Below are 25,542 nucleotides of genomic sequence, written 5' to 3' on the forward strand. Positions count from 1 at the left end.
TCCTCATCCTCCTCTTCCTCCTCCTCCTCCTCCTCCTCCTTGCTTCGTCCTCTACCTCCTCCTCCTCCTCCTCTTCTTCATCGTCCTCCTCTTCGCTTCGCCTCTACCTCCTCCTCCTCCTCCTCCTCCTCCTCCTCCTCCTGCTTCGCCTCTTCGCCTCTTCGCCTCCTCCTCCTCCGCACCTCGATCTGGTACTCGGCCGAGAATCCGGGAGGTGATTAGACTGGAGGTGGAAAAGAACTCCTTCCCTTCCCGTCGACGCTGGACGATCTTCCCACCGAACTTGAGAGATAACTGGAAAATATCCTCACCAATTTGAAGTTTCGAGCGACAAATTCACCTCCCGCTGTTCGAGGATGATTCATCAGCCCTGTTCTCAGTGCTGCCGTTTTTTCCCTTCATGCAGCAATCATGGAGGGGAGAGGAGGGGAGGGGAGAGGAGAGGAGAGGAGAGGAGGAAATAGGAAAGGGATAGAAGAAGAACAGGAGAGGGGGAGGAGCTGGGGAAAGAGGAAGGAAAGGAAGGAGGGAGGAGGGAGGAGGGAGAAGGGAGAAGGAGGGAGGAGAGGGGAATGAAGTCAAACACCTTTGAGGAGCTGTCCATGTCTTGATAGTGTACTGCGATGAGGTGTCCTTGAAGCTCGCCGTGTGGAAGAAGAGGGGGTTGGCGTAGTGAGTCTCTGACTGCCCCACAGAGCATCTCTCGAGCGCCCCGAGCACCTTGGCCGCATCCTCTTGGTTCCCCGCTACCATGCAGAGCAGCTTCGAGGAGAGCTGCTGGTTGTCTCCGTCAACGACCCTGTCGATCACTTCGAGGACCTTGTCCCGTATCATCTCCTCCGGGTCGTCGAGCATTTCCAGCAGCATGTCGACCACCGCAGCATCGTTGCGCAGGGAGACGCGGGAGAGAGCATCCACCGATGCCAGCCTGACGCTGACGGCAGCGTCTCGGCACCCTGACAGCAGCGCCCCGATTGATCGCGAGCTCCCCCGGTCGGCAAGGAGGGAGAGGGAGCGAGCAGCGGCGCATCTAACGCCCTCGTCGCGATCGTTGAGCGAGTGCTGTAGGATGGAGCAAGTGACGTTGTCGTCGCGGTCGGAAAACTCCGTCAGCGCGTGCAGGGCGGCGATGCGAACCTGGGGAAGCACAAGGATGAAAGTCAGACGAGATAGAAGGGAGGAAGGAATGAAGGGTAAGACACGGATAGGAGGAGGAGGAGGAGGAGGAGGAGGAGGATTGATAGTAGGGAGAGGATGGAGGGCCAGGGAAGGAGAGGAGGAAGAGGAGGAGAATCAGAGGAAGCATACCTCTGTAGACTCATGGTGGCATCCTTCCTCTATCATCTTCAGCCTCTTCCCATCCCCCTTCCCCAGCAATCTCTTCAGCAGACTCATCGCTATCTCCCTCACCGCAAAGTCCTGATCCGACAGCAGACCAACCAGCTGCTCCACCGCAAAGTCGTCCTGCCCCGAGCAGTTCGCCAGCAAGACATCTGCTGCTACCTGCCTCGCCCGAGCGTTCCTTGCTATCACCTCGCACATGGCTGCTGTCAAGTCCCTGTTCCCCCTTGACACGCAAGCTGTCACTGACCCTCCTCCCACCAGCTCCACCCCGAGCCTCTGGACTTCTGGCTCCATGTGCTCTACACAGTCAACGATCGCGTCCAGAAGCAGCGGGTCGTCCTGATCACACAGTCGTTCCACCAGAGTCTGAGCTGCCAGCCACCTGATGTCTCGGTTGTACTCCTCCAGCCTCCTGATCAGTCCCTCCACCACCAGCGAGTGCCGCACGAAGTTGCCGAAGGAACGAGCTCGGGCCGCGTGCCGCCTCTGCTGCTCCTGCGCCCCATCTCCTCCTGCTTCCTCCTCCCTCTCCAGCCTCTCTGCCTCTTCCCTCACTTCCTTCGAGCTCATCGCCACCCTGGCCAGCACCTGGATGGCCTGCAGCCGGACCTCTGCTGCCGTTACTCCTCTCCTCGCCCGGCAGCTGGCAGCAGGAAGTCTGTCCAACGCGTTCAGCTGGGCTCGCAGGCTCACCGGCCCTCGAGACTGCATCCAATCCTCCCCCAACCCCAAGTGCGGCTGGGATGCGTCCCGAGCATGCGACGTGTGCTCTCTGAGCAGCCTTTCCCAGCTGACCTCCAGCAGGGAGAGCATCCTCCTCGTCACCTCCTCGTCCCCTTTCCGAGCCACTTGAGCCAGGAGCTCCAGAGCAGAAAGGATCACGTCCCTCTCTTCCGTGACCCAGTTGGAGTTGCAGCTGGGGTTACCGCCATGTCCTGTTCCTGATCCTCGTCCCTCATCTCCTCCTCTCTCCCCACGTGGCTTCCAGTCGACGTAAGCGAGCGCATGTGAGATGATCTGATGGTAGAGCCTGTTGTCTTCGTCTTTGCTCTCCTGCAGGAGCTGTGCAACGGTCTTGACGGTGCAGCCTCTGTGATGCGATGAGGTAAGGAGGGGAGGAGACGAGGAGGAGGGGGAGGGAGAAAGTGAGGAAGGAGGGGAGGGGGAGGGGGAGGGAGAGAGTAGAATGAAACGATCAGAAGGGATGATAGGAGGAGGAGGGAGATGGGAAGGATATTCTCAGATTACCTGACCGTCGCGTCTGGATCTGTCAGCATGTCGCACAAGAGCCGAAACGCGCGAGCAACGTCGTGATATGCGATCGAAGACACCATCTTCATCGCTTTCATCTTCACATGTACCGATTGATCGCTCAGCAGCCCTGCGATCTTGTCCATCACCGTAGCATCCTCCCCCTTGCACACCGACGGCAGCGTCTGCATGGCGGCTTGCCGGATTTGGCCGTCACGGTCGTCCAGGCCGTTGACAACGGACCGAACTACCTCCTCGTCCCCTCTACCCTCCCCCTTGTTCCATTCGCTCTCCTCCACCATGACCTCAAGGTTACCGAAGAAGTCCACCCGACAGGGCACCGGCCTCCTGCCGACTTCCGCCAGGCTCTCTACAGCCACCTTCCTCCTGTCGGGGTTCGGGTTCGAGCACTGGAGGAGGTGCTGGGAAACTCGAGCTCTCCTCCTCTCGCACTCCCTCCTGACTTTGAGCAGGCGAAGGTCGAACTTGTTGAGGATCAAAGATTTCGGCTTCTGCCTTCCCGTGCTCTCGTCGAGTCCATCCTCCCCCGCCTCCTTCAGGCGGCTCTTCGCCTCCTCCATCCTCTCCCTAGCTCGCACGAAATTCTCCTCTCCCCACGGCATCCCGAGCCGAGCAGCCTCCTGGACCTCTCGCTCGGCCTCCTCCAGCCTTGCGTGCCATTCCTTCAACTTCTCGTTCTTGACCACCAGAGCCGCCAGAGTCTCCCGCACTTGCTGTACACTTGACAGCTTGTCCTTGGCTCCTGCCTGCTGGTACGTGCTCTCTGCCGCATCGAGAGACTTCCCACCCTCTTCCAGTCTCTGCATGATCCTCTCATGCAGCGGCAGCGTCCACTGTCCCGGCAGGTAGGGGACAGTGTCCATCATCCGCATCTCCATGCACTCCTGCACCATCGCGTTCGCCCTGGCAAGCTCCTCATCTCCCTTGCTGCGTAGTTCAACCCGGCGCATGTGCAGATCGGCGAAGTTCTGTTCATCCTTGTTTTTTGCCTCCTCCCTCTCCAGCTTCCTGCCTATCCTCGCTCCCACATCAACATACCTTACTCGCTCCTTGGAGCTCATCCCCCCAAGCTCACACCCGACCCTGCTCCCCTTTCTCAGCGATCAACCACTGGTACAGTTCTCCTCTTGTCTCCCTCCTCCTCCTCCTCCTCCTCCTGCTTCTGGTGCGCCTCTTGCTGTGCCTCCTGCTGCTGCTGCTGCTGCTCCTCCTCCTCCTGCTGCTGCTGCTGCTGCTGCTGCTGCTGCCCTACCCCCTCCCGCATCGCCAACAATTCTGAACGTCATCCCAGCATTGCTTGCAGGATCCAAGGGCACCAGGAAGATGGATGACCAGAAGTACCGAACTTGTAGCTTTGATCGACTTTCATTCAACATAGAAATCTTCTCACCTTCTCTCGTTCTTCACCATTCCTTGTCGACGAAGAGAGGAGGAACATAATTAGACGAGTGTATGTGCGTTTGCGATGGGAGAATGGGGAATTGAAGGAAGAGCTTGAAAGGAAAGTTGTATTTGACTGATTTCGCATCTATGATCATACGTTGCGGATTTGAGGGCATTAGTTCGCGTTGTTGGACCTCGATCTCCGTTTCTGCGGCAGCTGAGGTCGAATCCTTGAGTTGACGCCTCAAACGGAGGGAACAGGCTCACCTGATCCTCAAGGTAGTTCACGAGCTCCTCGGAGCAGCTCGGATTTGACCTGGCCACGTCTGCCGCCGTCTGCAATGTGCCAGCCCATTACCCATCCCTCAGGCAAGGAAGGAATCTTTACCTGATTCTTTGCATTCTTTGCTTCAGGGTCTTGGAAGCGAAGTCCTCTCTTGATCACAGCCTGACTTGCGGGTCATGTTGTGAGACTGGCCTTGTTAGGTTCACCTTGCACAACTTGATTGAGCCGCATTCAGCTGCTATGTGCAGCGCTGTCCACTTTCCTCCTCGCCCTTCCGCAGCCTGCAAGGAGGAGGATGAGATGGTTGATGGATGGGAAGAGTTCGACACCTTAGCAACTAGATTTAAGTCGAGCCCGTTGTCGGTCAGTTGATCGATCATGTTGAGGTTCTGTATTCATTTGCATTAGTCAGCTGGCAGGTTCCACTTGGTTGTCTTGGAACCTTGCGGCGAAGAGCACATTCAAAGCATGACATTCCTGTTAGAATGTAAGATGTCAAAATCGTTGGTTGTCTTCATGACTCTTCTTCCCACCTGATCCCGAAGCTGCATTGACGTTTGCTTTATGTTCTATCAACAGGTTGACAAGCTGAAAACAAAAACTCACAAAAACAGATGTTTGCATACAGAGCATTATGGAGTCTTTCTTTGTTCTCTCATCCACTGACCTCTGGTGTTCCATGCAAACAAGCTTCATGCAGTGCTGTCTTGCCTTCACTGCAAACTTCGCGAACCTTGGAATCGTTCAATCATTTCAGGAAAGAGCTCAAGGAGGCAAAACCTGCGCCTTTGCACGCAACAGACTTTTAGCACTGCTGATGTCCCCGGATCGCGCGGCGATATGCAAGGGATTCTCTCCTTGTACCCCCTGGTCAGCGCACAAATGAAGAATCGCAGGGTTGGTTCTTGTACCTTTTGAGTTGACCGCTCGAATATTGGCTCCATTCTTAACCAGAAGTTTCAGAGCATCGCTGCTACTGCTCGACGCGGCTGCATGGAGAGCAGAATCTCCTTTCTGATTGCACGTGTTGACATTTGCACCATTTTTCAGAAGGAATTCGATAGCCTGACAAGAATGTCATGTCGGCATATCACAGGGGGTTGGCGCAAGAATCTTAGGTAAAGGATGAACAAGACAACAAAGGATCGCTCCAACTTCGATGACAGTTTTGATATCTATCAAATCATTTTGATATGCATACCTCAGGGGTTCCATGTGTGCAAGCATCCATCAGCATCTGATCGGCCATCGTCTGCTTCTTTTGCTTCACTTCCGTCACTCGTGCGTTCACCGATTCCACGAGTTGAAGCAGCGCGTCAGATCGAACGATGGGGATCCCCAGCTCCTTTGCCGCTTTCTCAGCATCAGGAAGGACTGGCGCCTCATATGCAAGGATGCAAGCATAGGCCTCATTGAAAGAGGAGAACGGGTTCCCGGAGACCCAACGGCCAAGTTTCGCATACTCCTTGTCGCAAGCCTTTGCATTCTCCTTCTCTCTCTCGAGGATAATGCTGGTCTTCTTCACGTTGTACTTGCTCACCGGCCCGATGCCGACGCCGGAAACAGGGATGGGATGGTTGTTAGCTCCGTCAAGGAAGTCGAAGAGGGCCTCTAGTGAGCCAAATGACATGGCCTGAATATGAACTCCGTCGCCACCCCTCCTGAACTTTGAGATGAAGGGGTCGAGGTCTTTCATCACTTTCTCCTTCAGAGCTGTTTCCTCACGCTCATCATTGATAATGTAGAGTCTCGACCCCGCAGCTGCCCTCTCTATGCCATTGGCGCAGATCTTGACGCTGATCGTACCCTTTACCTCCGCATTCTGAGCGTAATTCAACTTGCTCCTGGAATCCCGAGGGGCTATGGTTGTGAGGAGAGACCGTACATGAGTGATGATTGGACCGTCCAGACCCCCGACTAAAATCTTCTGCTTCTCCTTCAACCTGCCGTTCACAACAATGGCATCCAAAACCGTCCTTGAGCCATCGATCGTCCTGACATCGAGGACCTTGCACTCAACTTCATCCTGATACTTGATTTTGTTGATCAGCATCTTTTCACTGAGTGAAAAAAGGAGGTAGAGCAGGTCGACGATGCCATCCCCACTCAATCCTGATGTCGGCACAACATTCACAACAGTTCGATTGTTTCTGTTCTCGAAGAAAACGCTGGCATTCAGTCCCTGCTTTGGCGTCAGCAAATTGAACGAGAATCAAATCAATGGGAGTGGATCAGATTGGAATGTAATCATTCAGGTTGAATTCCATCACCTGCTCTTGCAGTTGTAAGATGGTAGACTCGAAAAGCTTCTGATATTCTATTTTGACCGCCTCCGACTGCATTTCAATGGTCTCCTTGACTGTCATGGATGGATGTGATTCCCAGCCGTACAGCCGATCGATCTTGTTGAGAGCAACGAGGAAAGGAATCCTGTGCTTCCGCAGCAACTTTATACTTTCAATGGTCTCACTCTCCAACCCGTGCATGATGTCAACTACAACCACCTGCGAGCTAGAGTGAATACAGTATGTTCGGAGCACTCATGAATCTAGTTGGCACAACAAGGGAAAACAGAAACAGCGGATGATGATGATGATGAGGTTTTTCACCGCCAGATCACAATATGATGCTCCTCTTGCTCGTAAATTGGAAAAATTTTTGTGACCCGGAGTATCTATGAGAAGCAGGCCAGGAATATTACAATCGACCTGCAAGATTGGAAGTCAGGGCATTGTATCTTTGTGCCGTATCTCTCAATTGCACAGCAGTGTCATTGTGTGGGTTTACTTGCGTTTCTTTCCAAATCGTTTGAAGTCTTTCTTGCAATGTTCTTTTTGAAAGGAAGCCAGTACTTATCTGACAACCAACGTTATGATCAAGAATCAGAAAGTCAGGGTTCTAGACTGCACCTGTTGATGGTTTCCAGGCATTTCAAAATCTTGTTCATCTTCGCGACTAATCCTGTTGAACATCTTTGTTTTTCCTGCGACAAAGTTGTTAGAATTGGGATTTGCGATTGTTTTTGAGCAGCGACAGAAATCAAGGGCATCAGAGTTAAAAAGCTCGAAACAACAATTCAGCACTGAGCTTCAGATAAGTTGTTGCATGTTGAAAACATCATTCGCCCTTTCAGCACAGATGAAAAGTAATTCCAGCATTAATTACCTGTATGAAGATGACCAAGAATACAGACGATGGGAGATCGGAGAGGCGTGTTGGCATTCGCCTGACCATTGTTCCCTGGGGCTGCATTTTCATGCACTTGTTCACTTTCGCAAGAGTGATTTTGTTGGGGCCCTCCCTGAAACATGTAAGAGTCATGATAGGATGACTCAGCCATAGCTCTCTTACATCTTGGCTTGACTTTTCAATACGGTTGCAACTATCCTTGGCTGCAGGGACTGTTTTCAACCTTGCAGCTTCCTCTTCCTGCTTCTTTCTTTCCCTTTCTTCTTGCATCGCACGATTTCTTTCCTTTCGTTGTTTCTCTTGTTGCAGGATTTCATTCTTCGAAAGCTTCTTGTGATGATTGGTGGACTCAATTTCCTGGCCACCCAATCCCACCATGTCCTCTGCGCCGGGAGTCTCCACCGCACCGTTCCCCCCAACGGCCCCTTGCTTCGCCAGCATATTTCGGAATGCTTCATCTTTCTCTTGTCTTTGTCTTTGTCTCTGCTTCTTCTTTGCTTTTTGCTTCTGTGCCTCTCCGACAGGTTCAGCACCCTTAGCATCGTGTTCCTTCCCACCACAAGAATCGGACAAGTCGCCATCGGAAAGAGAGCCACAGGTAGCTCTAGATGAGTCTTCGCCCTTACTCATGGCAGCTTGGAATTCTCGTTCTCTGCCTCAAACGAGTAGACTAACCCAGAAAATATGTCAGCTATAGGCAACAGATTCAAGTTTGTATGTCAACTACCTCCTCCTCATTACCCTGAGGATCACACCTTTGATTTTCCAAAACATCTCAGTTTTAGCCGACAATCTTTCTTGAATTGAGAGCAAGGGTTTCTCAAGCAGACGACTATCGTTCTATACTCTAGTGGAATTCCTTGTGCGATTTCTAGCAACCTCGTTGCCTCTGTTGTTGCCTCATTTTCTTTCTACTCGGTTGTAGATGTCTCGGTTGCCCACGTACTACTGCTCTGGCCCCTTCTCCTGCTCCTGCTCCTGCTCCTCTCCTTGCCATTCAACCTCTCCCCGCCCCCGCCCCCGCCCCCGCCCTTGGCTCTCTACACTTCGCCCCCATTGTTCCCCGCCTGCATAATTTTTCAGGGCTCTAACAGGCGCATCGTAAAATTTACTTAATCCTTAATTCTAATCTAGTTTTAAAACTAGAGGACAAAACACGTTACAAGTACCCAAAAATAGTAGTTTCGAAGGACTAAATACTTAATAAGATTAAAATATAATAAAGTAGGGGCCATCCTTGGTACTAAAAGTTTAATCTATCCTTGGTACATACGACGTTTTATAATAATGTATATATTAAAATTTAAGCCTCTATGGGGACGATCCGCATAGGGGAGGGTACGATGTCGTGGAGGGAGAGGAGAACACGAGCTCATGCCGTGAAGATGCAGGGAGAGAGGAAGCTCGTAGAGGGTTGAGGATCGAAGATGTCCAGATTCTGGATAGCTAGCAGAGGACTTGGCAATGAACGGCAGAATGACTTGAGCTGGCAGGATGATTTCAGACAGTGGTGGCTGTCGCAATCTTGTTATTTTTTATTTTCTTGGTCTTCTGTCGCTGCTTCAGGTACTCCAATGTCCCATGTTGAATGATCTTACTTCCCCCAGGGTGGACAGGTGCGGACTGGCTCTTATTCTGCAGTAATAGGATTCCACGGTCGAATTCGTCCTCCAACAACCCATAGCTCCGCTTTGCGACAAAGGCTTCGAGGAGGAGGAGAGAAGGAGCTAGCAGGCAAGGTGCTCTTTGATCCCAAGACACGCATCTTCCGCCTCTATTCTCGTTCTGCATTGTACGCTTTCCGGACCGACGACTCGGGAGATCTCGAGCATCTGTACTGGGGGAGCTTCGTTCCTCCCAATGACGACTTGAGGTACCTGGCGCTCTCAAACGTCCAGCTGTGCTTCGATCCTGGTCCCTTCAACGCTTACGACACCGAAGTGTCGGATCAGGATGCGGCCAAGCACATCAGAGGAACTTCCTTCTCGGAGCACTTCACCCGTACTCCTTCCTTCTCTGACCGACTCTCCACGGACAGCGAGTGGGTTCACTCGATCCCGAGCGTCGGGAGGAACACAAAGCTGCTGGAGTATGCGGACCTGGGAACTGGCGACTATCGTCCACAGAGCTTCTCGGTGGTGTACGATGATGGCGGGAACATCTGTCCCCTGACCTACGTGTCCCACGAGATTATCCCCGGCAAACTTCCCATGGAGAGTGCCAAGGGTAAGTCCCTCTGGAGCTCAGAGAATGTCACTCTCCTCCCCGAGCTGAGAGGAGGGAACACCAAAGATCAGTGCACGACCCTCGTGGTCAAGATGGAGGACAGGCTGACGAAGCTGGAGTTCCACCTGATCTACACGGTCTACAAGGAAGTGAATGCGATTTCCAGGAGGGTGATAGTGAAGAACCCGAGCGTTCGTCCCAGTGGGAACTTTGTGTGCAAGGGAGGCTGCATCATGAGCTCTGGAGCTGTCCGCCTCGAGAAGCTGATGAGCGCTACCGTTGACTTCCACACCATGAGCGGTTGGAACTTCATAACGCTCAGTGGGAGCTGGGCCAACGAGAGGCATATGAAGCTGCAAAAGCTCATCCAGGGGAAGTTCGTCGTGGAGAGCCTGCGGGGAGCCAGCAGTCACCAGCACAACCCCTTCTGCGCGGTGACCACGACCCCGGAGTCACTCGTGGAGACCGTCGGGGAGGTGTGGGCGTTCTCCTTCATCTACTCGGGGAACTTCAAGATCGAGGCAGACGTGTCGGAGACTGGAAGAGCGCGAGTCAACGCAGGGATCAACCCCAGCACCTTCTCCTGGCACCTTCCTCCCGGCGACTCGTTCGAAAGCCCCGAGTGCGTCATGATCTACAGCAACAGCGGACTAGAAGGGATGAGCCACTCGTTCCATGACCTGTACAGGAAGTATCTGATACCCGAGCGGTTCTTCGGGACTGTTCCTCCGGTCCTGCTCAACACCTGGGAGGCGATGTACTTCAACGTGAACCACGAAAAAGTGGTCGAGCTCGCCCGGGCAGCCAGCGAGCTAGGAGTTGAGATGATCGTGCTAGACGACGGATGGTTCGGCGAGCGAGAAGACGCCACGTCCTCCTTGGGGGACTGGTTCGAGGATAGGAGGAAGTTCCCCGGAGGATTGCCTGCCCTTGTCAAGGACGTCAACGCCCTCGGGCTCAAGTTCGGCATCTGGGTGGAGCCGGAGATGGTGAACGTGAAGAGCAAGCTCTACAAGGAGCATCCCTCGTGGACTCTGAACCAGCACGGGAGGAAGAGCCGCTGTGAGGGTCGCAACCAGCTCGTCCTTGACTTCACGTGCGAGGATGTGTGCTCTTATGTCATCAGCAAGCTGGGAGAGCTCCTGTCTGGCTCCAACATCGAGTACATGAAGTGGGACATGAACCGCCACCTGACGGAGGTCTACGGCAACACGAGGGCCCCGGACAAGCAGGGGGAAGTCTTTCACCGGTACATGATCGGAGTGTACAAGGTCCTCAAGTACCTCAACGAGAAGTTCCCGCATGTGAGGATAGAGACGTGCTCTGGGGGGGGAGGAAGGTTTGATCCCGGCATGCTCTTCTTTAGCCCTCAGATCTGGGCTAGCGACAACACAGACGTTTTCAGCAGGATGGCGATTCAGCATGGCACCAGCCTCGTCTATCCCCTCCAGAGCATCGGATCGCACATGACTGCGGTCCCTAATCATCAGACGCAGAGGCTTTCTACCCTCAAAGCAAGATTCCTCGTTTCAACCTTCGGTACTTTCGGTCTAGAGCTGGACGTCAGGACGCTTAGGTCAGCCCCCCCTTGTCATTACTTCCTTCCTGCTGGGTCTGCCTTGCCTGGTTCTTTGCGCTTACTTTGCTCCCTCCCTCCCGTTGGTCCTCCTGACTACACCGCGTCTCCAGTCACTCCCTTCTCCACTATCCCTCTCCTCTCCTCTTCTCTCCTCGCTTGTCAAAGCTCCCTTCTCACTGACTCTTCCCTTTCAGCGAGAGCGACAAGTACGAGCTATCTCGCTACATCGCCAAGTACAAGGAGCTCGCTCCCGTCATCCTTTCAGGGCGCTTCTACCGCCTCTGGTCTCCATGCAGGATGCGAGACCAGCAGGCGTACGCCTGGATGTGCACGAGCGGCGGGAGCGCGGAGCATGGGATCTCTGCGGTGGTTGCTGTGTTCCTCACAAAGATGGAGCCAGGGCACCACCTTCCTCGGCTGCGGCTGCGGGGGCTGGAGGAGGACGAGAACTACGTCATAGAGGAGATCTTTCCCAACAGGGCCAAGAGAAATCCCAGCACGGGGCAGATCGAGCTGACCGGCGGGGCTCCGCAGTGGCAGCTGGGCAATCAAAAAGTTCACATGTCAGGAGCGACCCTTATGTCCATCGGCCTCCCTATCCGCCTCTCCTTCGATGGAGACTGCTGTGCGTTCGTCCTCACTCGGGCAAGAGGAGTTTCGGGATCGAGGCAAGTGTAGGGTTGTTGGAGTTGTTGCCTGCGAGAATCCATGATTGCTCCTATTCCCCTTTTCCTCCGTGAGGGGTGAGCTTTGCGTCTTGAAGCTAGTCTTTCATTGTGAATGGATATAAACAACTACGTACTTCGTGCGAGACTTCACATGACAGAGGTGAACTGCTAGATTCACTTCACTCACGCTCTCGTTCCAAAGCTCCGCCAATCGGAGTGATTGATGGTTGTAAAATCAGGAACCGACAGAGCAATGTGAATCAAATATCTGCACTACGGCGGTCAAAGCTTTCAGTCTCCCAACAGACAGCTGCTGTACCTCTGAAGAACTTGCAGCTCCGTGTCTTCGACGTTGGGATCGGCAGAGGTCTTTTCAAATCTGAGAGACAACACGCAATCAGACGGTCAAAATCACCACCAGCACAGTCAGGCTCACTTGCTAATCTTCAATCCTTGATTTGGGTTCAGAGCAAAATTTCGACTGATGCAAGCATTCAGAATCTCTTCTCACAGATTGAGAGCAAGGGACATGTTACCTCAAATCATCTACATGAACCGTGTTTCTCGCGCTGTAGTACTCGGGGAATTTCTGCCAGATGATTTCTAACGCCTTGACTTGATGCTCCCACAATTTCCCATCTTTCCCTTTTCTTCTCTTGGAGCGAACAGTGAACATCGCCGAATGGTCGAGAACAAAAGAGATGAAGAAGTCCGTGCTCTTGAGATCAACCATCACAATCAGAATACAAGATTCGATCGATACCGTGAAAATGTCCAGCTCAATCAGCTTGATTTCAAGCCATTTCCAGGATGTCTGTTCGAACGCGTCAATGCAAGCAATCATTGGTCGTCGATGGAAGACCTGGGACCAAACCACAATATCATAGAAGGGATATACAGCCTTGAGAAACTCGAAGCAGAAAGGTCGTTTGTATGTTCTCCTGGGGACAACATTATCAGCTGGCTTGATGGTTGTTTGCAGCTACTTGTTCTTGAAGTGCAGAAGGGTATGGTCCAGATCAAGCACGAGAAGTTTCTTATCCCTTCTTGGTTGGTTGATAACGCTGTAACGTCATCAGGACAGACAAATTCAAACTTTGTCTTGTACCTGATATCCACATTCTTAATCGTATCCTGCAGTTTTTGCCTATTTTCAACATCTGCAATCATTTCCTCGTATTCGCTCGGATCATAATTCCAGTCCAGATCGTTCACAACAAGTGGCATGGCATCTATTTGAGACTGATCCAGCATAACGTCTTCATCCGCACATCCAACCTGGATCGCATATCAGAATCTAGTATTCCAGCAATCTTCAAGATACCATCATGAACGAATGTGGATTCTTCAACTGCAGAGATTCTAATGTCACATCGTCTTCTAAGTTCGATTTTTTCCCCAATCCAATGATCTTTTGTCGTTTTGGTTGTACACAAGTCAGCATTTGAAGCATTTTTCTCACTTGCCCAACAGTGTATTCCTGAATTCAGTCAGTTTCTCTGATCCCTGAGAAAGAGATATACCTTATGCACGTCAAGGTCATATTTCTTTCCATTCCACTTTGCGATAAGCTTGTATCCTTGCTCATCAACCTATGAAAGGAAGTTGTCACTTACCCATGCTATTCACATGGAACACGATCTTTTGTTTGCTAGTCAACACCCTCATGTTTGGAAATCCTCCAAATCAAGTGATCATGAACTCTTGACAAGCATACATGTCTATTCAATCAAATCATGATCGTTCCATCATTTCGTCCTTTCTCCTCTCGGTCCCTCCTTCTTTCCTCCCTCAATTCTTACCTTCGTAGCAGCCATTTTGCTTAGCTACTGCCGCACTGGTGGTACCCACAACCTACCACTCCTCCTAGCTACCACCCCACCCCATCCCACCCTAGTCCTTCACTTGAACCCACATTGCCTTCTGTCAACATCGACCCCTACCCCATCCCACCCCACCCCTCCCACGAGCCTCATAACTATATATGGGGTAGGGTATAAAATATGTTTTCATGGGTAGGGTACCCAGATCTGGCCTACAAAGGTTGCTTTCAAACTTCACAATCCACCAAATAGAAACTTTCAAACTTGAGGGTATAACCGTCGTAACCGTTCTTTTTTATTCTTTGGTCTGATCTATTTCCGTCCACCTAGAGCCACCGCCGCCATGTTCCAGTCCCTCCTCGAAACCCAGCTCACCTTCGACACGATGTCCTCTCGCGCTCAGGTGAGACCATGAAAGTGCTTGCTTCAAACGCTCTTAGAAGATATTCTAGAATGCTCTATCGCATGAATTGTTCTTGTGTTGCTGTACATGTTGGCACTATACGACACTTGGTGCTGTTCCTGCCCGAGCTGCCTTACAATCCATGGATGGCCGATGTCTTTCTTGAAACAAAAACACACATGTCCTCCTTCTTGTTATATCCTTCACCTTTGGATCGAGCTACTTTTCATATCAGATTACATGCTAGACATTCATCTCAAGGTAAAGGAGAAACTTGGGTTGTGCAATCATTTTGTTGAGTTTATCCATCTGATTGTCATTTATGAACCATCTTTGATGTATCCATAAATTTTGCATTGCAAACTTTTCAACACTGAAGTTCATTATAAATGCTTGATTAAGATGTGTAGAGTTTTTGTGTTCGTGTTGCTGCACATGTCTAGTACTGTCTGGTGGCAACGGTTGTCTAACTGGTTTCGACAGAGGGCATTCGCGATTCAATTTTGCACCTCATCATTGAGAACTGAGATGGAGTCCAAGCACTGCTTGGAGAAGATCCTCGGACCGAACTCCAACGGCCCTGTCAAGTATGCTGGTGCCTCTGAATGGTAAGGCAAAATGGAGCTCGGTTCTTGCAATGGCTTGAAAAGGAAGCTTGCTATGTTGATTCATGAGATTATTGTTGGGCCACAGTTTCGTATTCAGGTGTTTGCAAATGCCTATTCTTAGACAGGGTCCCGGTGGTCTTTACTGAATCCTGATGAGCATTTCTGGTTTTCTTAAAATATAGACAGTTGTGAATACAAACGGTGGATGTGCATATTGCTTGTTTTGTGTTCAAGCAGATATCCATTCCTTCTTTAGCCGTCGAGCTTCAGTCGAGAGACCTAGCACGAACATTTCTTTGAGGCTCGAACTATCACGGTTGTAGAATTGCCCCATCATAGCGAAATGATGTTATATGTTGCAGTCTACACTCATCAGACTTGGATGGCCCTCATCCTGGTCAGAAGATGGAACACATGATTCTTGCTCCCCTCTGAGCTTCAATGGTGTGCTTACATATCGGAAGATTATAGAAGTATTCACTCATTCTTGTGAACAATTTACACTGCGTTTTACATATTGCACAGAACTAAGTCTACAGAAATCCTCAATCGAAATGCATTGTGTTTGATGGGGAGCACAGCATCTATCTAATCAAAAGTCGCCGTGCAACGCCTGCCACAAGGATCAGTGCTGATTGGTCAAAATTGAGTTTGTGCTGGTTGTATATAGCACAGGAGCTTTCCACCCCTTATGGATCGGAATTTGCAAAGCTAGGACTCTTATTATTTCAACTATCTTTGTGACATGCACTCACTTTTGTGGAGGTCAAGAGGACACTACAAGTTTGTTTGGAAGAGTGCAGGAGTAAGGACAGTACTATACCAAGGAAAGACAGGATGCGGGATGAGGATCAAATATAAGGAGGGAATCCATTCGAATACCAAAACAGAGGGAGCACACATATTGCAAACAATCAGTTGAAGGCGAAGTGAATGTCTGCGGATAGTCGCTTGCAGTTCCATTGCATCGAGAACAGCAAGAAATCGAGTCCCCGCCGAGGCTGTATGCATCTGTGAATGCAGACCCCAGGTTATATACAAGAACCTGTCTGCCAGGAAAATGCAAAAGTACAGGCAACGTGTCGTTCGACACTCATGGAGAAAACCTGATTGTGTATGCTAGGAACCTACGGGGCTATAGAGGGGCTGAGTAATCCTCGCAAGTTCCTACCAAACCATCTTCGCCGCTCCCTCCGTCTCCCTAGCCATCGCGGACTTACCTCGCTGCATGCTCAGGATGGTGCAAGAAGCAGACGAAATATTACCACCCTGACCTCTTCATGAACTCTTGTATAATAGCATTAGTGAGTGATAATTTTAGTCTAAATATGTTGAAATGTTTTAGCTGAGTAGGTATTTCAAAATCGACATTTTAGTTACTGTAGGAAAAGATAACCCACCCCCTCATATCGCTTTGACCACCCCGAATTCTAGTCCACCCCCCGACGATTCAAACCCTGCGCCATGGCAGGTGATCAGTTGGTGTGGTGGTGAAGGATTAACGACGATACCATTGGCGAGAGAGCATGAGAGAGTCTGTGAGGGGGGAGTATGTGATGGGAGAGAAGTCCTGATGACAGCGCTACCCTCAAGAACATCATCCTCCCAGAGAGAACTGAAGTTACAATTGAAAAGCCTTCGTCTCACTGGAACTTCAGCGATCAAGCAATATCTTTTAGAGATATCCTGTGCTGCCAGATAGAATGCGTTTGTTTAGGGATTTAAATTTGAATGTTCCGGTGTATAGATTACTCTAGTCTTCATCTTGAAGATCTTACAAGGGCATGGCAGGCGAAATCATGAATCTGGAAGCTTTCTTCAGTCTTTAGTGAGATAGTGCCTGGATGTTCATTTCTCGTGGATATCATCTACTCTGTACGAGTGCTTCCCTCTGCTAGATAAGGCCTGCAACCAAAATCTACGTGTTTGTCGCCGTGTCGAACAGTGAATAATCAGCACCACCATGGATGCTTACTCCAGAATCAAAAAGATCGGAGAGGTAAGATAATGGTGAATGATTGTCGACCTTTTGACGTCTCTTAGGGTGCAATGGGGTCTGCTACTCTTGTCCAACACGTTGATTCTCAAGATTTGGTAGATCTTTTTGAATTGTTGCATTCCATCGAGACTTACCACGGGAAACACAGTTTGTTGTGAAGGAGATCAATGTGAAAGGACTCTCAGACAAGGACAGGAGAGAAGCATTGAAGGTATCGCTCAATATTGGGCCGAGAATGCCTTCACTCCTCGTGGAGCCTCATGATGTTCCAGGAGGTTGAAGTTTTGAAGAAGCTGCGGCATCCGAACATCATCAGTATGCATGAGGTCGTGGAACACGTGGCGGAGAAGAATTATCCATGACAATATCACAGGCGTTCATTGAGGGAGGGAACCTCAACATCCTGATGGAATACGCGGATGCGGGAGATTTAGCACAGCTGCTGCACAATGCGAGAGGAAGGCCCTTCAAGGAGGAGCGCGTCCTGGACTTGTTCGTTCAGATTTGTCTTGGTATGCATCATGTGCACTCTCAGAACATCTTGCATCGAGATCTCAAGACTGCAAACATTCTCCTGACCAGGCAAGGAATCATCAAACTTGCAGACTTTGGTATCGCAAGAGTGATGAGCTCGGAGACGGACATGGCCAAGACCATGATCGGTAGCGACGACTTGCCCTTGCCTTTGAAGTCTGACTCTCTCCCCGCAGGCACCCCCTACTATCTCTCCCCTGAGATATGTGAAGATCGCCCTTACAACCACAAGAGCGACATCTGGTCCCTGGGCTGCGTCCTGTACGAGCTGCTGACACTCCGACACGCCTTCGAGGCGAAATCTCTCTCTGCTCTGATCCTTAAGATCATCCGCGGGAAATTCTCTCCTGTCTCGAGCTCCTACAGCAGGGAAGTGCGTTCATTGGTCGATTCCATGCTTCAAAACAGCCCTGCTGCTCGGCCGAGCATAGCCAGCATCCTCACTCTCAGCTTCCTCAAAGGCTACGTTTCCTCCCATACCTCAACGTGGGATTGCCTGTCGGACAAGGACGTGGAGGAGGGAGGGGAGGGTCAGCAGAATGAGGTTCAGATCGAAGAGGAGAATTCTCGAAGACAGGTCTCGGAATTCGAGAAGGAGAACGGGGCGCCAGCCCGCGCTCGCATCCCCAAGTTGGATTTCAACGGCCTGCGGGGTGGGAGGAGTGAAGGGAACGATGAGAAGGCAAAGAAGGCGAATCAGGCCCAGCCAAGGAACCACGTTCACTCTGATCGAAAATGGAGACAGTCAAGAGAGGGAGAGGAGGTGCGGCAGGGAGAGACTGAGCAGCAGCCGGTGAAGGTGTCAGCACGGAAGTCTCTGGGGTCTCATGATGTCAATGACGGGAGGAACGAACTGCAGTCGCCCTCCTCGAGGATGAAGTGCAATGAGAGATTCTCTTTGGGGGGAAAGGTCAACATGTCTCCTGCCGAATGGATGGCGGAGATGCATGCAAGGATAGACAGGGTGGGGCGAGGAGAGTGGAAGAGGAGCTTTTTTGACTGAGGTGTCAATGCAGGTGAAAGATGATCTACAAGGAAGAAGGAGGGAAGATGTAAGCTTGCCCTTTTAGAAGCTACACTGTTCACCATGTGCTTGTAGGTTGCTTCAGCGCAGAAGAAAAAGGGAGAAGAGGAGGAAGAGGGAGATGGGAAAGTGTTCCGCCCTCCCTTCTTCTTGGACAACTACGACTCAGATCAGAACGTCTGCATGAGCATCGACTTCAACGGGGAGGGCGAGGACGCGTCACGGATGGGCGTGCCTGGAGACAAGGTGAGCAGCTCAGGTGAAGTTGTCGTGCACTTGACTGTTGAATGTCAAATGCAGCAGGGTCCAAAGGGACGACATCATTTCAACGACGGTATCGTCCTCGTTTCCTCCCTCCTCCCTCCTGTAGCTAACCATTTCTCCTCCTCCTCCCTTCTTCTTCTGCTCTTTTCTCCACTGTGATCGTGATCCGGATGCAGATGGAGCTTTGCTCTCTCCACAAACAAGATCTCGTCCTCCTATCAACAGGTCCTGATCTCTCCGTCCTTTCACTTCAGCCCCCGTCCCTCTCATCCTCTGACGTGCTCTCGATGCGATTTCTGCAGAGCGCTGAGGAAGAGGGAGTCGGATCAGTGGAACTTCGAGCACCATGAAGGAGGCGAGAGGAGCGGAGGAGAAGAGAAGCCGGCTTCCGAGCAGGGAGACAGTGCCTGCTCTTCAGGACGAGAGATGCGAGCTCGAGCTCTGGCAGAGGCGGAGAGGAGGTAACGAACACCTCTGCTCCCTCGCACTCCTTGAACTCTCCTGTGCAGAGCAAACTTAGCAAAGAAGCTGCAAAATCAGAGGATTCCAGCTACAGGGGATGCTGGCCAATCAGACGGGAATCGGAGGATGTCGAACCCCTCCAAAGCACCCAAGAAAGGAGGGGTAGGCGACGCCTGCGGAAAGAAGGAGGAGGCGAAGAAGACTTCAGTCGGAGTAAACAAGGGCAGGAGCAACCCCGTCCTTTCTGCGGAAGATATGAAGCTGCGGCAGAAAGAGCATAAGGAGAAGTTGAGAGTGAGATGCCTATATTATCTCAAGCCTTGTGATGGCGATGGCGATGCGCTGTAATCCGATTACTGATATGATAATGATGGTGATGATGATGGTGATGAGGACGACGACAATGATGATGGTTTACAAGTGGAAGGATCATAGACAAGGCTTGACATCTATGTGTTGACTTGTTGTGCTTGCAGGCGGTCAGGTCAAAAATCTCTCTGGGCGATTCGCCTTTCTCTCCACGCAACCACGCGAGCAAAGGAAGCGGAGACCGGGTGGCTCAGGAGGAGGAGAAGGGGGGGAGGGAGATGTCGGAATTCAAGCAGAAGAAAGGAGGCCTGAAGTTCGACGTGGAGATCGCGAGCTCAGAGATCAAGAGGACGGGGAGTGAAGGGCAAAAGTCGAGTAACGCGGCAGACGCGAGTACTGAGGAAGAAGGAGGGAAGGGAAAGAAGATGTCCTTGGCAGAAGTGATCAGGCGGGGGAGAGAGCAGCGAAAGGAGAGTGGCACACAGGTAGGAGGGAGGAACGGACTTGAAGTTGATAATTGAGACGCTGATTGAGATGATGATGATGATGATTATGATGATGATGATGACGACGACGATGATCATTTGCAAGGCAACATCTTGGTAGAGCAGATCAGCGATGAAGTTTGATGTATGATGGAGATGGGGGGTAATATATATGATGGAGATGTTTCACGTATGTTGAAGATGTAATTGTTGTTACTAAATCATGATGGACTTGCAGGATGTTCCAACGGAGATCGTGTGCTCCAACGTTCCATCTCAGGGTCTGAGGACGATAGAGGAAATGCGTCCTCAAGACTCCATCGACGTTCTTTGTCACTTGCCTCTGAGACTGCAAGGTCAGCTTCTCCTCCCTCCTTCCCTCCCTTACTCACCCTCCTCCTCCGTCCTTCTCTCTCTTGCCTTGTTATCTTCCTTGTTCGCATGCTGTCTATCAACCTGCTCCCTGCTCCCTGCTGTCTCCTTCCTCTAATCGATCATGCTGATCCCTCAGCGTATCCGGCAATCCAGGAGCCGAAAGCTCTCGGTCTGCTCCCCTTGTCTCTCCTTCTTCCTCCTCACTTGCTCGCCAGGCGCCCATCGGGACTTCCAGCCAGATGAGGAGGAGACAACACAGGGGGAGGTCGACGAAGAAGGAAGGACTTCCCCTGCTGAACCCGCAGCTGCGATACTCCCGGTTGGCTTTGCGGGAAAGACTCGCAAGACTCTCAAAGATATACGACACCTGCACAGGTTTCAACTCTTTCTCCTCGTCCTCCTCGTCCTCCCCCTCCCCCTCCCCCTCCCCCTCTTATCCACCTCTCGCTCGTGGTCTGCTGTTGCACTGGCACACCATTCTCATCCTCGCCTGCTGCACCTGCTGTGCCTTTCCCTCTCTTGCTCCTCTCATTCTGCTTTGCTGCTGCCCCTCCTGCCCTTCCTGTTCCTCACGATCTGCAAGTGGTAGACTGATGAGGTGCTCCTGCAGTTCGCCCGAGCTCACAGAGATGTTGGGGGGGATGAGCGTCCCGGAGGAGGCGAAGGAAGCGAGCGAGGGAGAGGAGAAGCGTTTCCCTCCGCTGGTCGAGAAGGAGGAGAAGGAGATGGCTTCCTCCTCTTCGCTGATCCCGTCGGAGATGATTGAGAAGATGCGGCACAATTGCGAGCAAGTGAGTTCCCTCAATGGTCCTTCCCCCTCCTGCCCGTCTCCTCCCTCCTCCTTCACCTTCCCTGGACCTCTCCCTCCTCCTCCTCACCGCCTGACCTCGCTTGCAGTCTCTCGGTCTGAGCCTCTTCCTCGACGTCTATCACAATCTTCGAGCCAGTCACGACGGCTCTAATGCTCTCCCCGTGAGACTGATTCCTCCTCCCCCTTTCCCCCCCCCTTCCCTCCTTCCTCCCTCCCTTCCTCCCTCCCTCCTCCCTCCCTCCTACCCGTTCCTCCTCCTCATTCCTCCCTCTCCTCATTCCTCCCTCCTCGTTCCTCCTCCCTCCCTCCCCTTCCACCTTCTCCCTCTTCTCTCCTCTCTTCCCTCACCATCTCGCTCACACCCTTCGGTTCTCTGCCTTGACCGATGGACAGGGTGAAGTGCTCGACCGGCTCGGGGAGGAGCGACTGCCGATGATCAAGGAAGTGGCGAAACTTATCCAGAAGGAGGAGGACGTGTACCTGCAGCACTAAGGAGGAGGAGGAGGAGGAGGAGGAGGAGGAGGAGGAGGGTTGTAACACTAGATTGTTTATATTGAGGGGAAGGACAGGAGGTAGAGGCTGCAGCCAGAGGAGAGAAGAATTGTAAAAGGACTTACGACCTTGATCCTCGTCATGTCGTAGCTGCCGCAAGTGGTGTTAGAGACAGGAAAGAGAGAATGAGCAAGTCCAGGAGGAAGGGAGGGAGGAGGGAACGAGGATTGGGACTGGTAGGGGGGAGGGGGAGGGGGGTGGGGGCTGGGACGGGGCATTGAAGGGCAGGAGGGAATTATCATGCCCGTACCTGAAGGGCTCGAGGATAGACGAACAAAGAGTGACGCTACGGGTGCACTGCCCTCCTCTCCTACGAGGACGCGAATCATGGCCGTCCTCCTTCCTCGCAGCTCAATAACTCACCACAACTTGAGCTCAAGATCGTCGGAAAGAGACGCGACCAGGTCAGGTAGGAGGACGTCGAAGCACCTCATCTGCATCTTGTCAAGTCTCTTCCCTTCCTCCTCCTCCTCCCCATCCTTCTCCACTCCCTCTTCCTAGCCCCCACCTTCCTCCTCCTCCTCTTTACCCCCTCCCACCCTTCTCCTCCTCTTTACCCCTTCCCACCCTCCTCTTGTTCCTCTCTCCTCACCTTACGCGTGTGTCCTCCCAACCTCGAGAAGCGAATGTCGTCTGCTTCTTTGCCTTCTCGCCCCTCCTTGCCCGCAACGAGGATGTCGGCCCCCTCTACATAAGCTATCTTGTCTCCCTCCCTGCTCCATACAGTCCCGTGTCACCTCCTCCTCCATACCCCTCGCTCCTCCCTCCCTCCATCCATCCCCACCAGAATCTCGCATCTCCCGAAGACTGCATCTTCGACTCCAGTAGGCAAGAAGAGGTTCCAAGGCTCCAGACCTCAACGCCGGTGAAGCTGGGAGCATGCTCAGTCGTGAAGGAGAGAAGGAGGAGAAAGAAGGGAGGAGAAAGAAAGGAGGAGAAAGCAGAAAGGAGAAAGCAGGGGAGACAGCAGACAAGGAAAGAGGTTGATGAGCACAGGAGGTAAGGAGGTAGGGAGGAAGTCAACAGCAGGAGCCCGTCTACCTCTCCTCACTCGCCCTGTTCTTGCGTGATGACATCAGAACTTTTCCGTCCACATGTTCTGATGTGCAGGAATCATTCAAGGGCAACAGGAACCACAAGAGGCACCTGAGAAGTCGCTTTCCCCATCACCGGCATCTCCTCCTTCTCCCTTCACTTGCTCTTTTTCTTCCGCAACAAACTGCACAGGGATGTTGTGAAGTTTACAGCCAATGCGGAGTTTCTTGGAGGTTTTTCTGTCCTCTTATCATCAAAATCTGAGCCTTTTCCATCCCAGCAGAAACATTGCGAGGATCAACATCAGAGATGACACTTCTGTGGGTACCGCGAGAAGGACACAATGGAAGACAAGAAGTAGTAGTAACAGGAGGAGGAGGAGGAGGAGAGGGGAGAGGGGAGAGGGGAGAGGGGAGAGGGGAGAAGAACAGGGGATGGAGCGGGTAAGGCAACAAACCTCTCTAGGTCAAACAGCTGACTCCATCCCTGGGGGATGCGTTAGCAGTGAAAGGAGCCCTCCCCTTCACCTGTCCTCTCGTGAAGATGAGACAGAACTTGCTGCTCTGCAAGGTGCAGTTGAGCATCCGGGTGGCCTGCCGTCCTCGTGATCGGAGGCTCCTGCGCGCTTCCTCTGCCCACCTCAGACTGACATCTCTTGAAGTCAAAGGTCTCGCCGTCCCTGCTCGACCTCGTCAGGAACGAGCTCTCGCCGCCATGCTGGTACAAGTTGTCCCCGGTGACGACGTCCGCTATCCGCCATCCCTTGGAGAACCTGAGGCAGCAGCGAACGGTCGGCTCTCCTCACCCCCTCCTCCCAGCATGTCTCACCGGTCCCCGAACGTACAGAAGAGATGGGTAGCGGAGGTATCCATGCTGGTGACTGGCTTGACAAGGAGTTAGCGGTCAAGAGGGACGAGAAGGAAAAGAGCAGGAGGAAAAGCAGGAAAGCGTTGGACAGGCTGGGGGGAGGACGAGGACGAGGACGAGGACGAGGACGAGGACGAGGACGAGGACGAGGACGAGGACGAGGACGAGGACGAGGACGAGGACGAGGACGGTCCTCACCTCCCCGGGTAGATTCGCGAGCTCTGTGCTCTTGCTGTCCTGCTGGCCCTGCATCAGCTCTGATCTAGAGCATGCCCCCATACCTCAGTTGCCTCCTTCATCCTCCACGCGCAGACCCTCCCGTTGATCGTTCCCTGCCATGAGCGATGCTAAGGAGCGAGTCATGCCAGAGCCTCGCACGCTACCGTGAAGACGAGCAGGTCCTGTGCCATGCAGAAGCAGGAGATGGGCTGCGACAGCATGCAATGAGCGACCTCTTCACCTCATGCTCCCTCCTCTCACGTCTCCCATAGGCTCTTGCGCCACCCTCCTGGGCTTCAGGCGATCTCTCCATCCTTGCATGATGGCAACCGGCGGCGACCATCACAAGCTCGACCGGGTGCGACTGAGTCGTTTCCCTCGCCTCCTCATGCTCTCTCGACGAGCCTCCTCTCTTAGCGTCCATGTCAGACCAACTTCCGTCCCTCCTCGCTCCTCCCTCCTCGCTCCTCCCTCCTCGCTCCTCCCTCCTCGCTCCTCCTTCCCCCCTCCCCCCTCCTCTCTCCTTCCCCTCCCTACCTCGCCGAACTTGCCCCGACCAATCTCCCCCTGCCGCAGCCTTCACCAAACAATAAAAAACAATAAAATTGACAAAAAACTAAAGGAAAAGTATTGAACCTACGTCGAATCCTACTTGAGATCCCATAGAGCTCCACATAATTTCCCCCACCAGCTGCCCCCATTCCTTCCGCCTCCGCCTCCTCCGCCTCCTCCGCCTCCTCCGCCTCCTCCGCCTCCTCCGCCTCCCTGTCCCCTCCTCCTCTCCTCCCTCTCCACTCGAGTAGAAACTCTTCCCCCCTCCCCCTCTTCCCCCCTCGTCCAGCTCCATCCCACGCTCCTCCGCTCGGCTCCCCTTCCTCCCTTCCCCGCGCCGCGCTTCCCCTAAGAATGATCTGAGGCCAGAGGTTCAGCATGGACGAGCAAGCGGCGAGGGAGCTGGAGGTGGTATCGCACGAGATGCGGACGTTCCTGAGGGAGGACGTGGAGAGGATCTGCAGGGAGGCGATGGAGATGGTGAACGAGGTCAGCATGCACCTCAAGTGTACCGAGCTGTACAAGGACAAGGACGGGGGTTTGGTGGCGGCGGAGGAGGGGAGCATGCTATTTCTCGAGAGCGACGACAAGACTGTGGTCGGCTCGTTGCGCATCTCAGACTGCCATGTCCACGACTTCGACGTGAACGTCAGGTTCCCCAAGTACAACAAGGGAGGCAACATGCAGTTCACCATCGCGCACAAGTTCACCTACACCCTCCGGCAGATCCAGGACGCGCTCCACTACATCGAGAGGGCAGGAGGCATGCTCGTTCACCTGCCCCACCTGGAGGGAGCAGGTGATCCGACATGGAGAGAGCTCCTCCCTTACATGCGCAAGATCACCAAGGTACGTCCCAGCCCTCCTCCTCCTCGGGGCCCTGAGAGGGAAGAACTCATCCTCCCGCAGGTATGCTCCGACATCGTCGAGCTGCTGCTCAAGGCCGTGACTGAGCTGAACGACTGGAGCACTAGGGTGGCGTCTCTCTCTCCTGCCCCCTCGAGCCTCACTGACCCGCATGCGCAGGCCCTCCCGTCCCTCCCGCAGAACTGGTTGCGGATGGAGCCTGCGCTACCATCCGACCTTCTCCTCCAGGCAGCGCCGCGAGCTCGCTGCTCCATCCTCACGTCCTTCGTTGCAGATGTACCTCAGAGGCTCCACCCTCACCCTCCGCGTCTGCATCCTCGCCATGCATGCCAAATGCCCGTCTAACAAAGCAGAGGTTCGAAGAGGACCTCCCTCCCTCCCTCCCTCCCTCCCTCCCTCCCTCCCT

General features: G+C 52.8%; 9 protein-coding genes across 9 annotated transcripts in view; 5 read left to right on the plus strand and 4 right to left on the minus strand.

Annotated features, from left to right (window-relative positions):
* Positions 1–3,677, minus strand: part of GUITHDRAFT_107251 (hypothetical protein) — a gene marked incomplete at both ends in the record, with an annotated part of 7,091 nt that extends 3,414 nt beyond the window's left edge. The window contains 3 exons of the mRNA XM_005833819.1: positions 587–1,137; positions 1,309–2,434; positions 2,593–3,677. Coding sequence (XP_005833876.1) covers positions 587–1,137; positions 1,309–2,434; positions 2,593–3,677 — 2,762 coding nt within the window. The remainder of the gene's footprint in view (positions 1–586; positions 1,138–1,308; positions 2,435–2,592) is intronic.
* Positions 3,678–5,468: 1,791 nt separating this feature from the next.
* Positions 5,469–6,981, minus strand: GUITHDRAFT_70077 (hypothetical protein; the record flags this gene model as incomplete). The annotated part of the gene is made up of 3 exons (XM_005833820.1): positions 5,469–6,470; positions 6,556–6,789; positions 6,895–6,981. Coding segments are annotated over 3 exons (1,323 nt in total), but the record flags the coding sequence as incomplete, so codon positions are not given.
* A 1,986-nt stretch (positions 6,982–8,967) lies between these two features.
* GUITHDRAFT_162841 (hypothetical protein) lies at positions 8,968–12,087 on the plus strand (the record flags this gene model as incomplete). Its single annotated transcript, XM_005833821.1, has 3 exons — positions 8,968–9,040; positions 9,082–11,276; positions 11,474–12,087. Coding segments are annotated over 3 exons (2,752 nt in total), but the record flags the coding sequence as incomplete, so codon positions are not given.
* A 120-nt stretch (positions 12,088–12,207) lies between these two features.
* Positions 12,208–13,764, minus strand: GUITHDRAFT_107254 (hypothetical protein; the record flags this gene model as incomplete). The annotated part of the gene is made up of 11 exons (XM_005833822.1): positions 12,208–12,220; positions 12,267–12,326; positions 12,384–12,428; positions 12,484–12,665; positions 12,711–12,761; positions 12,810–12,888; positions 12,934–13,011; positions 13,056–13,225; positions 13,272–13,427; positions 13,471–13,539; positions 13,750–13,764. 11 exons carry the CDS (start codon positions 13,762–13,764, stop codon positions 12,208–12,210), a joined length of 918 nt encoding a protein of 305 aa, XP_005833879.1.
* A 345-nt stretch (positions 13,765–14,109) lies between these two features.
* On the plus strand, positions 14,110–14,992 carry GUITHDRAFT_152243 (hypothetical protein). The gene is made up of 2 exons (XM_005833823.1): positions 14,110–14,173; positions 14,657–14,992. The coding sequence occupies exons 1-2, from the start codon at positions 14,114–14,116 to the stop codon at positions 14,783–14,785; spliced, it is 189 nt and encodes a 62-aa protein (XP_005833880.1). The 5' UTR covers positions 14,110–14,113; the 3' UTR covers positions 14,786–14,992.
* Positions 14,993–15,272: 280 nt separating this feature from the next.
* Positions 15,273–16,036, plus strand: GUITHDRAFT_152244 (hypothetical protein). The gene is made up of 2 exons (XM_005833824.1): positions 15,273–15,782; positions 15,827–16,036. Exons 1-2 carry the CDS (start codon positions 15,715–15,717, stop codon positions 15,933–15,935), a joined length of 177 nt encoding a protein of 58 aa, XP_005833881.1. The 5' UTR covers positions 15,273–15,714; the 3' UTR covers positions 15,936–16,036.
* An 868-nt stretch (positions 16,037–16,904) lies between these two features.
* Positions 16,905–17,774, plus strand: GUITHDRAFT_55421 (hypothetical protein; the record flags this gene model as incomplete). Its single annotated transcript, XM_005833825.1, has 4 exons — positions 16,905–16,991; positions 17,053–17,106; positions 17,154–17,442; positions 17,491–17,774. Coding segments are annotated over 4 exons (714 nt in total), but the record flags the coding sequence as incomplete, so codon positions are not given.
* A 5,063-nt stretch (positions 17,775–22,837) lies between these two features.
* Positions 22,838–24,038, minus strand: GUITHDRAFT_137888 (hypothetical protein; the record flags this gene model as incomplete). The annotated part of the gene is made up of 9 exons (XM_005833826.1): positions 22,838–22,949; positions 23,089–23,117; positions 23,159–23,194; positions 23,271–23,403; positions 23,460–23,515; positions 23,697–23,735; positions 23,780–23,830; positions 23,882–23,926; positions 23,979–24,038. The coding sequence occupies 9 exons, from the start codon at positions 24,036–24,038 to the stop codon at positions 22,838–22,840; spliced, it is 561 nt and encodes a 186-aa protein (XP_005833883.1).
* Positions 24,039–24,647: 609 nt separating this feature from the next.
* On the plus strand, positions 24,648–25,481 carry GUITHDRAFT_107257 (hypothetical protein; the record flags this gene model as incomplete). The annotated part of the gene is made up of 3 exons (XM_005833827.1): positions 24,648–25,118; positions 25,179–25,244; positions 25,296–25,481. 3 exons carry the CDS (start codon positions 24,648–24,650, stop codon positions 25,479–25,481), a joined length of 723 nt encoding a protein of 240 aa, XP_005833884.1.
* Between the last annotated feature and the right edge of the window lie 61 nt (positions 25,482–25,542).

This window comes from Guillardia theta (genome assembly GCF_000315625.1).
Source record: "Guillardia theta CCMP2712 unplaced genomic scaffold GUITHscaffold_28, whole genome shotgun sequence".
Taxonomy (NCBI): Eukaryota; class Cryptophyceae; order Pyrenomonadales; family Geminigeraceae; genus Guillardia; species Guillardia theta.

Coding starts and splice junctions, on each gene's coding strand:
- GUITHDRAFT_152243 (XM_005833823.1), top strand. CDS start 14,114: ATGTTCCAGTCCCTCCTCGAAACCCAGCTCACCTTCGACACGATGTCC. Junction 14,174..14,656: donor CGATGTCCTCTCGCGCTCAG/GTGAGACCATGA, acceptor TGGTTTCGACAG/AGGGCATTCGCGATTCAATT.
- GUITHDRAFT_152244 (XM_005833824.1), top strand. CDS start 15,715: ATGTCTGCGGATAGTCGCTTGCAGTTCCATTGCATCGAGAACAGCAAG. Junction 15,783..15,826: donor AAATCGAGTCCCCGCCGAGG/CTGTATGCATCT, acceptor ATATACAAGAAC/CTGTCTGCCAGGAAAATGCA.